This window comes from Hemibagrus wyckioides, linkage group LG16, assembly GCF_019097595.1.
Source record: "Hemibagrus wyckioides isolate EC202008001 linkage group LG16, SWU_Hwy_1.0, whole genome shotgun sequence".
Classification (NCBI taxonomy): domain Eukaryota; kingdom Metazoa; phylum Chordata; class Actinopteri; order Siluriformes; family Bagridae; genus Hemibagrus; species Hemibagrus wyckioides.
The window spans coordinates 8,848,204-8,860,128 of record NC_080725.1 but is presented as its reverse complement, the minus strand read 5'-3'; the positions used below and the strand labels follow the sequence as shown (position 1 = coordinate 8,860,128).

At 36.4% G+C, this 11,925-nt stretch overlaps 1 protein-coding gene across 1 annotated transcript; it reads right to left on the bottom strand.

Annotated features, from left to right (window-relative positions):
• Window positions 1–6: 6 nt before the first annotated feature.
• erap1a (endoplasmic reticulum aminopeptidase 1a) lies at window positions 7–11,504 on the bottom strand. Its single transcript, XM_058411263.1, has 19 exons — window positions 11,277–11,504; window positions 10,616–11,131; window positions 8,597–8,735; window positions 8,319–8,453; window positions 8,122–8,242; window positions 7,679–7,833; window positions 7,483–7,596; window positions 7,075–7,206; window positions 6,853–6,984; window positions 6,424–6,507; window positions 6,084–6,241; window positions 5,926–6,005; window positions 5,643–5,826; window positions 5,397–5,553; window positions 4,695–4,879; window positions 4,443–4,604; window positions 4,181–4,321; window positions 1,762–1,843; window positions 7–1,470 (listed from the first exon to the last, which is right to left on the bottom strand). The coding sequence occupies exons 2-19, from the start codon at window positions 11,083–11,085 to the stop codon at window positions 1,321–1,323; spliced, it is 2,781 nt and encodes a 926-aa protein (XP_058267246.1). The 5' UTR covers window positions 11,086–11,131; window positions 11,277–11,504; the 3' UTR covers window positions 7–1,320.
• Between the last annotated feature and the right edge of the window lie 421 nt (window positions 11,505–11,925).

Here is an 11,925-nt window from a genome sequence, read left to right as displayed (position 1 = left end):
GTTCCCATAAAAGCCATATTCTCACCTTTCGCACATTGTGTCTTGTTCATCAAATTGCATTTGAGTGAATTTGTTCTTAAATCATTTTCAAAAGCACAAACCCAAAATATGGAAATTCCTCAAAATTCAGTTCTGAAAAACATTTGTGTCTTACTAAATGCTCCTTGATTTGTGTAAAATGCTTGGATGCTATGTGAGCTCCTGCATTTGTGTAAATTTAAGTAGAAGAATGATTCAATAATGAACCTCAAATGATTAATAATGCATTGTTTAATAATTAAATTACTTCACAAAATTTCTGTGTCAAGTTTAAAGATACAATAAAACTAAGAAACCTTGTGAGTCAATTCATATCAATTAAATCAAATGAAAGACAAATAAGACCAAAGAAAAAGAAATAAAGAAAGAAACTGAATGAAGAAGGAGAAGCTGCATTAATGGAATTTAGCATTTTATATTTATCTTTCTTCTTGTCGTCACTTGTTTTCAGTTTCTCTTTTTTCTTTCATTTTCTTTCACTTCAAATAAATCAGTAAAATAAATTCCATGGCTTTCCCTCAACACATCGTGTGATCAAACAACTTAAATATTTTGCTCATTATAGAAATGTGCACCATAATACAGATATTGGAGCATTTTTTTTTTATATTTAGATTCAAGTTAACATTACTTAAAAGCCTACTGGTTTGAGGTATTTATTCAATTGACCGGTCAAGCCACAAGGAAGGCAGTAATTAATGGAATATGTTTGCTAACAGTAGGTTGATTTCCACCACTTCCATCATAAAAAAATAAAATAAATAAAATAATAAAATAAAATATCACAGTATTTTTTACACACACACGTTTCTAAATTGTAAATAAATGAAGCCCAATGCTCCAGAATCCTAACCAATACAAAGTGGTTATTGATGATTAATTAATTATTTTAATTAATTTATTTAAAATAATAACTCCATATCTTCTATTTTTAATTATTTTTATGTATTAATTTATTTTCTTGATAACAACACAACTAACTCCACCAGAAAATAAGAGTTTTATGGGACAGCTGAACATATCAAAGAGCATTCACTGATCAGGTCTATTATTTACACTTTACATTTTAGTGCTTATTAGCCTTAACTTTAAGTTAAGCTGCGTTCCTCAATTAAACCTGATTTTAATTTTCGAACACACAACCCCAACATGTTCTAGCTGGTTTTCTGTATTCACAGTCCAAAGGGAATCAAAATGAATGTGTTTGATCGAATGCATGAGGGGAAAAAGTGGAGTAGAGTGATCTAGGTATTTTACTCTGTTTCACACACACACACACATTCATTCACTGTGGCTGTTGAGCCAGTCTTTAAGCAGAGGAACATTTCTATCCATCCAGCGAATATTCTCCTCAATATTCTCCAGGGCCTGCTGGATGCTACGCAGTCCTGCCCCCATGTCCACCTGCAGTGCACTGAAGAAAGCGCGTACCTGTAGGGAATTATGATCAGGAAAAAAAATTAAATTAAATTTATTTGTATAGCTTTTAACAATGGACATTGTCTCAAAGCAGCTTTACAGAAGTATAGAACCAATGGGGAAAAATATTAAAGTTTTATTAAGTAAAGTTAAGTTTTTCTATTTTATCCCTAAAATAAGAAAGAAATATGTCAGTGTGGTTAGTGCTTTGGGAATATTAGTGCAGGAAACGGTTGTATATGTAGCTGATATTCCGCTTTACCAAGTTTTGGATTTGTGTATGATATTTGGAGATGCATGTACCTCCTCTAGCATCTCCTTGGTTGAATACTGATTGGTTACTCCAACAACCATACGTGAGATTGAAGAGGAACCAAGATCAAACCTGGAAGAAAAAAAAAGTTAGTTCAAAATTTTACTCTGGATTGATGAAGACCTACTGGGAAGAAAGACATCAATAGAAATTTGGAGATCATTTGGGTATTAGCACATAATCATGAAGTTATAGAAAGGATTATTTATTTACACTCCGGTTTACTCCCCAAATGAGGATGGGGTCCCATTTGAGTCTGGTTCCTCTCAACGTTTCATCCTCATATTGTCTCAGGGAGTTTTTTTCTTGCTTGAAAATGTTGCCTCAGGTCTGCTCATTAGGGATAAATATAAATTACAATTTTAAACTTTATATTTTTTATTCTGTATGTATAAATTCCTGTAAAGCTGCTTTGTGACAATGACCACTGTTAAAAGTGGTATACAAATAAAACTAAATTGAATTTTCAGCACAGTGATTACAGTGCTTTGGGTGTGATGCTTTACCCTTAAAATATTCAATTAAATTTTATTTGCAGAGTGCTTTTAATAATGGACATTGTCACAAAGCAGCTTTACAGGAAAATAAAAATTCAGGAAATAAATAGTACATTTTAAAATGAAACTTTATGCCTAATGAGCAAGCCAGAGATGACACTGGCAATGATGATGCAAATCGAGAGCTTCACATGACAGCATCAGAAGAAAAAAGGGACAAAGTGTGATCTCTGTGACTTTAACCATGGCATGGTTGGTGATGCCAGATCGGCACGTTTGAGTATTTTAAAAACTGCTGATTTCCTGGGATTTTCACAGATAATATTCTCCAGCATTTACGCAGAATGGTGCAAAAAACAACAACAAAAAAACCCCTCCTGTGAACAGAGGCTCTGCAGACTGACCAGACTGATCTGAGCTGACAAGAAATCAATAGTAACTCAAATAAGCATTCTTTAAAACCCTGGTGAGCAGTGTCGAGGATGTGCTTCTCAGAGCTAGTGCTAGATGAGCTTCTGTGGTTAAAAAGTATACAATCTTTTATTCTTATAAGAAAAGTAGTAGATAAGACCCTAATTCCTCGGCTGGGATCATTTAGAGCTCTTTGAAGCTGCATTTAAACTGTATTTTGGAAATTCAAACTCGGAGACACCGTTGAAAATCCTGAAAAGTTTTCCTCAAACTTTCCTTATGACTGAAGAAAGAAAGACAAGAACATCTTGGATGACAAGGAGGTGAGGAAATTATTTGTAGATTTTTGTTCTGGAAGTCAACTTCTCCTTCAAGTTTGTTTGCGTACCCCCAAAAACTTTTAGCACCAGCCGCAACTGAATCTGAGCTAAAATTTTCCAAAGGATTTAGCACTTTTGGAAAACTTGAAGTTCTTTATACGCATATGTGTACTCCCACAAAACTGCATGAACGAGGAAGGCATGAAATGAACAAGGTAAAATCTGCAAAACAGAAGTGGTAGTTGTTTTGACTCGAAATTTATGAAGAGAGCAAAAGCTGAAAGGGAAAAGTGGAAGTTATTTTGAGTCACTTCTATGTCAGTGCAAATATATTTAAAACTACTGTATATAATATTAATAAATGAGCACTGGATAAGGGGGTCTGTATATGTAACAAAAATATGCAACTTAAACCCGAGAAGCATAGAAACTGCATAGAAATGTGGAATAATCCATTCAGATTATATGATTTTGAGAAGAAAAAAACAGTCAAGGCGAGTTTTACACTAGTTAGTAAATTTACAAACACTAAGGTGCAGGAGAAGGATATGAATTCTGAATTTATAGAATTTTCATAAATCTATCATCATGTACTGTATGTATGAATGATGAATATATGAATAAACTAATTTCTGTAACTACAATGTTGTTTCAAATACCAGTAAAACTCATCTAAATCATATAAAGCTACTACTTTGTGCTTCATTTATTCATATTCAGGAGGCATTTTATCCTGGTCAGGGTTTTAATTGATCAGAAGCTTATGAACCGTGGGTGTGAGATGAGAACATACCCTAAATGGGAGCACCACAACTCACCGTACCACCATGCTTTCCAGAAGACCAAACTGATTAACCGAAATAATAAGCAAGTACCAAATATAAGGCAGTGATTGTTGAAAAGTTTAAGATTTGTGACCAGATTGAGTCTACCACAGCTCTAAAGTTCTGCTCCCTGCTGGAATTGATTCTGCTTCACTTCAATATTGCTTTTCTCTGGGTTCTCTGATTTCCTCCAATCGCCCCAAAACATTCGCACCTAGACCTAGATGTCTATGACTATGCTAAATTGTTCCGAGGTGCGAATGAGTTTGACCAGAATAAAGCAGAATCAAAGTGAATTAATGAATAATACAGTCTATTTTAAGTAATATATCATTTTACATCATAGTTTGTACTCACTTCTTAACCAGTTCTTGCCAGTTGGCTCTCAGGAAATTCCAGGCCAGTTTATATGCATTTGGGTTTTTACTGACGCTAATGACAAGTGATGGCAGTTCATGGGTCTTCACGACATTTCCTTCTAAACCCTGCTTCATTAGCCTGGGATTAGAGAGCAAGAGAAAAACAAAACTTTACTTACTAGGGTCTCCTATTATATAGTGTTTTTCAGTGTGTGTTTTGATTGTTTAATTTGCATTCTATGAATCATATTTGGACCAACCACTCTAGCTTGTGAGCCAGTGGGCTGTAGGACAGCGCTGCTTTAATCTGACTCTTTTCCGACGGATACATAGTGTGACGGTACATTTCCATAAGGAAGTCCCAACCTTCTTCAGTTCGAGCACCCTCAGTGTACACAACCAAGCGGATATCAGCAGGCAACCTGCAGTTTCACAGCATAAGGTGTAATAAGTGCATGTTTTTTTTACAAGGGAAATGAGGAATTAAGACCTTGTTAATGGTAATATCTGACCTCATGTTGCCACCTGACTCCTTCCATTTGAGGAACAGATCCTGGGCAGTGCTAACACAGGGTGTGTAACGCCGCACGCAAGCAAAGAGGAGCAGGTAATTCCGCAAGATCCTCTCTGACACTGAGCCCTCATCACTCCAAGTCTGTGTGTCAATCAGTCCCTGGAACAGGTTCACTAAGTAGGCCTTCAAACAAAAGTTTAAACAACAGCCTTTAATATTCTTTATTACCCTGATTTTATTAGACTTTATTTCAAAATGCTAAGATTGTCATTATATTTGAATTGAATGGTTTAGTGGACTGTATTATATGGTTTAGTGGACTGTATTATATGGTTTAGTGGACTGTATTACATGTATAATAATAATAATAATAATAATAATAATAATGTTGCTATCCCTCGGCTGCTCCCTGTCCAGTGTTGTCACAGCGGATCATCTGATCACTATATTTGAGTTAGGCACTGAGAGTTAAACCCTCATTGCCATGGGTTGGATACCTGCCTGGGAATAGAATCCAGGCCACAGTGGTGAGGGCACTGAATCCTGCCACTGGACCACGGGTGACATAATTAGTAATAATAGTAGTTGAATAACTAATGACATAGTGGTGGTAGTAGGGGTTGTGAATGTTGTAGTATATAGTAGGAAGTAGTAGTAGTAGATGAAGTATAGAAGTAGTAGCAATAATCAAATACCCCACCTTCAGCTGGTTCTCCAGAGCTGCCATGTTTCTCTTTTCCATGAGTTTGTAAAACGGGACGAGTTCACTGAAGCCCTGCGTCACTGGCATTATCTCAGTCTCATGCTTCAGGTACAGACTCAGGCTTAGTGCCTTATCCAGAGGAACCTTTGCAATTCTGAGACAAACAAAATCTTGATGAGTCCATAATTGAAATTCCTTAAAATGGAAGCTAATGACTAAACTGAAAAGAAAAATTGCTCTCACTTCACCAGCTGGAAGATGTCATGAATGAGGCTTGCTCTGTCGTTCCCACTAAAAACTGTGTGATTGCGCTGAAGCTGCCGGATCAAAGCTTCCCAGCCCTCAGCTTCGTAATGGACAATATAATAACCTCTCATGTCCACATTGAATTTAATCCACTCCACTTCTGTTGGCAAGTACAATACGTCTGGAGAAAAAGGTGACGTTTAAACTTTAATAGAAACAGAAATTGGTATAATTATATGAATACCTTTCTTTTCTCCTTTCCAGTTGACGTGGCACATACCGTTTCTATCTTTCAACAGAAAACGCTGGACAGAGCTGGAGCTGCTGGTGATGTAGGTCAAAGGCACTTGCCAAAGGAAGCTTGTTTAAATCAAAACAATACACTGGTTATGTTACCGAACCATTATAAACATTTACATTAATTTACATACATCTTACCTTGAATTCTTTGAAGTATCAGCCCCCTTAAGGAACCTCTCCTGGTTTAGTTTGACCTCTCGACCTTTGATCTCCACAGTGATAATGGGGAAACCCTCCTGCAGTGTCCAGGTGTCCATGATAGCTTTCACATTCAGGTTATCCTCCATGTACCATTTCTATTCATGCAGTTAGAATGCCAAGAAGACCAAAAAGCTTATAATTCATAACAAATGCATATTTAATAGTTATGAGGCTCTGGCAGCTACAACAATTTTACAGTAGTTGATAAATGAGCTCAGTGGGCATGTACAAGCTATTATATTATTATAAGATAAAGAGGCATTTCACGTTGACATACAGATGCAGAAGATCTGGACTTGCTGTCAGCGCAGAATCCATCTGTGTTCAGTGTCCCAAAGTCAAAATCATTTGAGTCACAGATCTGACAAAGGCACATAAAAAAGGTCATGAAAGAGTCACATGTAGAGAAAACAGCAGTAAAATAGATTTGATAAAGCTTTCTCTCTGTATGTGCCTAACTCTACTGAACTGAATTCAGAGTGTGTGGCTGCAGAAGTATTGTAAAGCTCAACTTAGTGAACAAATTAATGTGTTTAGCCACAGAGGTTGGGGGATTCATAAAGGAAAAACTTCAGCTTCACCATGTATATGTTACCAGGGGCAAGCAGAGGCAAGATGCAAAAAGTGCATTAAGTAAATCATACAAATCAGTGAAGACATCTGCTGTCTAAACTTGTTGTTGTTTTACGTCAAACAATAAACTTACATTTGTCAGACTGTCCCAGAGATCAGCATTCACGGTATTATGGTAGCTGTGTTTTTTTAGGTAACGTATAATCCCAAGATTAAACACTTCTGGGGTCAGAAAATCTCGCAACATGTTCAAAACACAAGCCCCCTGACAGAATACACAACAAAGATCAATGTTATACTGGACAGGAAGTTAAACATTGATATGTAAAGAACGATATGTCAGCTGTTTCTGTACCTTCTGATAGGATACATCATCAAACATTTCTCTGATCTCTGCTGGATTTTCTACAGGGGTAGAGATGGGGTGCGAGGAGCTTAAAGAATCTACACCCATGGCAGTGAAACACTTCTCTAAGAAGTAGTCATTCTAAAGTAGATACACAATTAATGAAAGTAAAAATACACACATACAGTGACACAGTAACACAGTTTATCATACATTCACAATTGCAGTGGATCAGGAGCCTTAATATCGCGAAGATTGTCTCTTCCTCTAAAGATTTGATCAGTTTGGATGAAAAGTCATACACCTGTTGGCAACCTGTCTTCAAGATCATAAGAGGATCATAAGATGTCTTACTGCTATGTGAGCTTCAGTTACTTGAACGTTAATAATACAGAGATGAAAACCACTCAGCCTCACCACTTGCAGCTCAGGATAGGTGATGTTGGTGGATACAAATTCCATGAACTTGGCAAAGCCCTCATTTAACCACAGGTCATTCCACCACTGCATCGTCACCAAGTTACCAAACCACTGAGGAAAAGAAAGCAGTTTAGCCTAAACCAACAGAGCAGTGTGTTTTAAAACAAAATGTAGAAAAATTTAAATCCACAACCTGATGGGCAAGCTCATGGGCAATAACTTTTGTGATGCCCAGTTTGTCAGACGTCGAAGACCTTTCAGGGTCAAAGAGGAGCCCGGATTCTCTATACGTGGTCAAGCCCCAGTTCTCCATAGCACCGGACTGAAAATCTGGAATTGCTGCAAGATCTGAGAATAATAGGGCAAGTTTTAGCTGATAAGAAGTAATATGATTTATCATCAAACCAGATGTTTTATTGTACAAAACTTTTAAAATACTTTTAAAAGTAACAATAAAAATAATTTTGTTCTAGGAGAAGTGGAGTACAGCGTAAATTGCCATTTTTTTGTAAGTGTAGATGACTTAATCAGTAAGTTAATTAGCAGTGTATTAGACCCCAGAAATCACCAACCTGCCACTTACAATAAGTTAAGCTCCTCTATTATATAGTAACTTGATACAAAATGAACGTTCACCTTGTTTGGGAAGTGGATACGGGATGCCAAAATAATCATCATAAAAGTCAAGCATCGTTACTGCCGTGTTGAGAGCATATTCTGCCTGATTAATCTTCTCTGGAACAGTGTACACAGATATCTGCAAAAACATGGCCATATTAGAAAAAGGAGCAAAATATTCAGTGGAAGGTGATAGAAACAAGAAAATGACGGACCTGAACGCCATGCTGACTTTTCTTACTGATGGAGACAAAGTCACAAACGATGAAGGCCACTAGATAAGTGCTCATTTTCACACTCATGTCATAGTGATCCTCCAGCAAGTCTGCTGCGAGTGCCACCGTTTTCAACTTAAAAAAAAAAAAGTAATGTTAATTGATGCATCGTAGTCATAACAAATACAAAGATACATATATATGCCCCTAAATTTATGAGTTGTTTAATCAGCGATGGTGAAAATCTGAAGTGAATAACACACAGCCACACTCTGTACCTTAGGCATGTTTGAGATGGAAATGTGCCTTGGCTCCCGGCGTATGCGAATAGAAAAGTTGGCTTTGAAGGCAGGTTCATCAAAGCAGGGGAAAGCAGCACGAGCATGTGTTGGTTCAAACTGGGTGGATGCCAAAGCCCTTACACAAATCAACATAGACATGAATCAAAAAATCATTTGTACTTCAAAGTACACCAAACTGTTAAACTGCTGGTTTCTGTCAGCAAATTAAGGCTTAAAATAAATTCAGCATAACATCAATCTAAGCTTCAAATTTGTCACTTAAGGTAAAGCAGAATAATATAAATTTACTTAAAACACAGAAATTAGAATACAAAAAAGATTCACAAATAGCAAAGATGTATGCATCTTGATTTTGGTTATTGATGGTAAATGAATGCATTTACGACCAAGAAACTAAGGCAACCATGGTGGTGGTGGGAAGGAATGGATAGGTAGACTTTAGCTAATAATAACTTTATTCCTAATATCTTACTTGTTAGCTAGCATGATATTAGCTATAATTATTCAAGCTAACAGTTATCTGTCATGATGCCAGCTGCAATATTAAGCAGTTTCTCATGGACAGATTAGAATGACGGATATTAAGTCATGGGTTTCTTGGGTTGAGATGATGAAATGTACCTTTATTAAAGGCTATTTATTCAAGGTTGTGAGTTTAAATGCCAACACCACCAAGATGACACTGCTGGGCCCTCGAGCAAAGCCCTTAACCCTTAAATGCTCAGTTGTGTTAAATAAAGTTAAGATAAATAACAGCATAATATATAAATGAAAATCAAGAAAGAAGAAATCAAAAAATATAATTTTAGAATACTATACAAAATAGCATAAGATAAGTAGAAATAATAAATTATGTATATCTACATGTGCAGTATCCTTGGTATGTGGAATTTTCAGTTCAATTTTATTTGCATAGCACTTTTAACAATAGACAGCAGCTTTACAAAACTCAGCAGCTTTGCAGAAATATAAAATTACAGAATAAAAATGACAAAATTAAAAATTAAATTTATATTTATCCTTAACTTATCCTTAAGTCTGAGGCAACAGTGGCACAATCTCAAGGACAATCTCCCTGAGATGATATAAGCAATAACTGTGGAATGACAATTAAATGTGTCTTTTTAACTGTGAGTGTTAGTGCTGGTACGAAAGAACCAACAAAACGTTTTGAGGCACAGATCAGCACAGACACAGGATAAGAAGGATAATCCTTGCTAGTTTTCATCCTCAGCCAAAAAATCTTGAGCAAATGGCAGATACTTAAAAATTGGACTTAAGTACAGTAACAAAATAATTCTATTGTGTTACTTCCCAATAATTCCCTTGAATTTGGAAGAAGATTATTTAGATAGAGATTTTAACATTGGACATGGTCTCAAAGCAGCTTTACAGGAATATAAAAAATCAGAATATAAATAATACGATATGTGGAAGAAACCTTGTGAGGAACCAGACTCAAAAGGGAAACCATCCTCATCTGGGTGACACCAAAGAGTGTGATTATAAATCTTTCCTTTCTAAAACTGTACATAATCACACTTTTTGTAACCAGTACACAATTGTGTACACAATTGTGTAACCAGGAGATTTTGAACAATTTAGAAATCAGCATAATTTCTGAATTCACTTAGATTTTACACTAATTCTTTCCTTGTGGTGCAACTTGATCCTATCCTAGGAACACAGGAACAAAGTAGGGACACACTTAGAAAGGGAGACCAGTCCATCACAGGACACCCTGCACACATATTTATTATACATATTTACACACTCATTCACACCTACAGCAATTTAATGTAGCCAAACTATCTACTGGCATGTTGGGAGCTGGGAGGAAACCAGAGGCCCTGGAAGAAACCCACATGGATATGGGAAGAACATCCACAGAAGCTTCACACAAACAGTAACCTGATCCCAGAACTAAACCGAACATTTAAGATACATACAAAATATAATGAACATTCATAAAACCTTATTAAAATGTATTCCTACCTGACTTCACCACTCTGTGTGGTGTATGAGCCTTTATAAAAGCCATGAAAACTGTTGGACAGGTTCGCTGAGAAATCTAACCGGATAAAATGTATTCCTTTTCTAAACGTAAAGTCCTGAGAAAACAATGCAATCTGCTCAAAGGGATCAGACTCGTAGACCTGAAGAAGATGAGCATCATCAGACTGCAGAACAACTGCTCTGGAGATGTGAAGGTTCTTGCTGTGAAGAAGAATGTGCTTGGTGTCCCGCTGAATGTCCAGCTGAATCTGTACACTTCCAGTAAAGTTGAGGTAAGTCAGGTTGGGGTGGATTAGTAAATCGTAGTGAACTGGCTTTACTGTTTCTGGTAATCTCAGTTTCCATGGGACATAGGAATCGTTTGTAACAAATACGGTGTTTTCTGAGTCTTTGGAATCGATAGGCTTGACGAGAGTAAGGAAAATGAAGAGAAAGCAGATCTGCATCATATTTTTGTTGGATGAGAAACTTTTATCTCAGGAGGAAGTAAGTGTTCTATTGGAAAAGGGCAATAACAGGGTTAAAATAAACTAGGATCATATTTATCGCAAAGCGCAAGACTAAACTTAAATTAAATGTAAATTAGATGTAGCTTGTTTTATGGATAAAACAAAAACAAACAAAACACACACACACACACCTGAATAGTGATATCCCCGACAGCCATGCCGTGTAAAGAGAAAGTGAAAGAAACTAATTTCCGCCAGAAATGAGATACTTTCTGGAGTAAACCCGGAAGAGAAGGTCATATATACTCTATACTACTCTAACAAATCGCAATATTTTGTCATATATATAATTTGTCGCGATCTCAGTGCTGACTGTCCCGTGTTTAACCCACGAACTGGAAATAAAACCTCACCACTACAGAAAACAGTGCCCTCTGCAGTTACAAAAGAAGAAGCTTGTGCTACAGGATTGAGCTGAGGCAATGAGCAAAACCTACACTTTCATCTTTAATTTCCTACCATTATTCAGTTATTCATCTAAAATCTTTTATAGTTAAATATGGAATAATTAATTAATCAATAGTAAATACGAAAAGATATGCAGTTAGAAAAGCTGCCAAATGCTATACTATGTTGATGTGGAGTACACTGTGCAAATAAATCATAACTGCAAACCCAAACTGATGTAAAAAAGTCAGAATGGCTGTTAAACAATCAGCAGGATTTGACTGATGGCTATGTAAGAGGGAGACTTTGTAATGTTCTTATGCAAGCCCAGACAACTGAAAGGAACTGAGTATCATGTGATTGATCATGTGACAGTGTTTGTAGTCATACATC

What these genes read in the sequence shown, in the direction of transcription:
- erap1a (XM_058411263.1), bottom strand. Translation starts at nt 11,085, where the DNA reads ATGATGCAGATCTGCTTTCTCTTCATTTTCCTTACTCTCGTCAAGCCT. An exon ending in CCATCTCAAACATGCCTAAG is followed by an intron (nt 8,454 to 8,596) that starts GTACAGAGTGTG and finishes TTTTTTTTTAAG; the next exon opens with TTGAAAACGGTGGCACTCGC. An exon ending in GTATCCACTTCCCAAACAAG is followed by an intron (nt 7,834 to 8,121) that starts GTGAACGTTCAT and finishes TATTATTCTCAG; the next exon opens with ATCTTGCAGCAATTCCAGAT.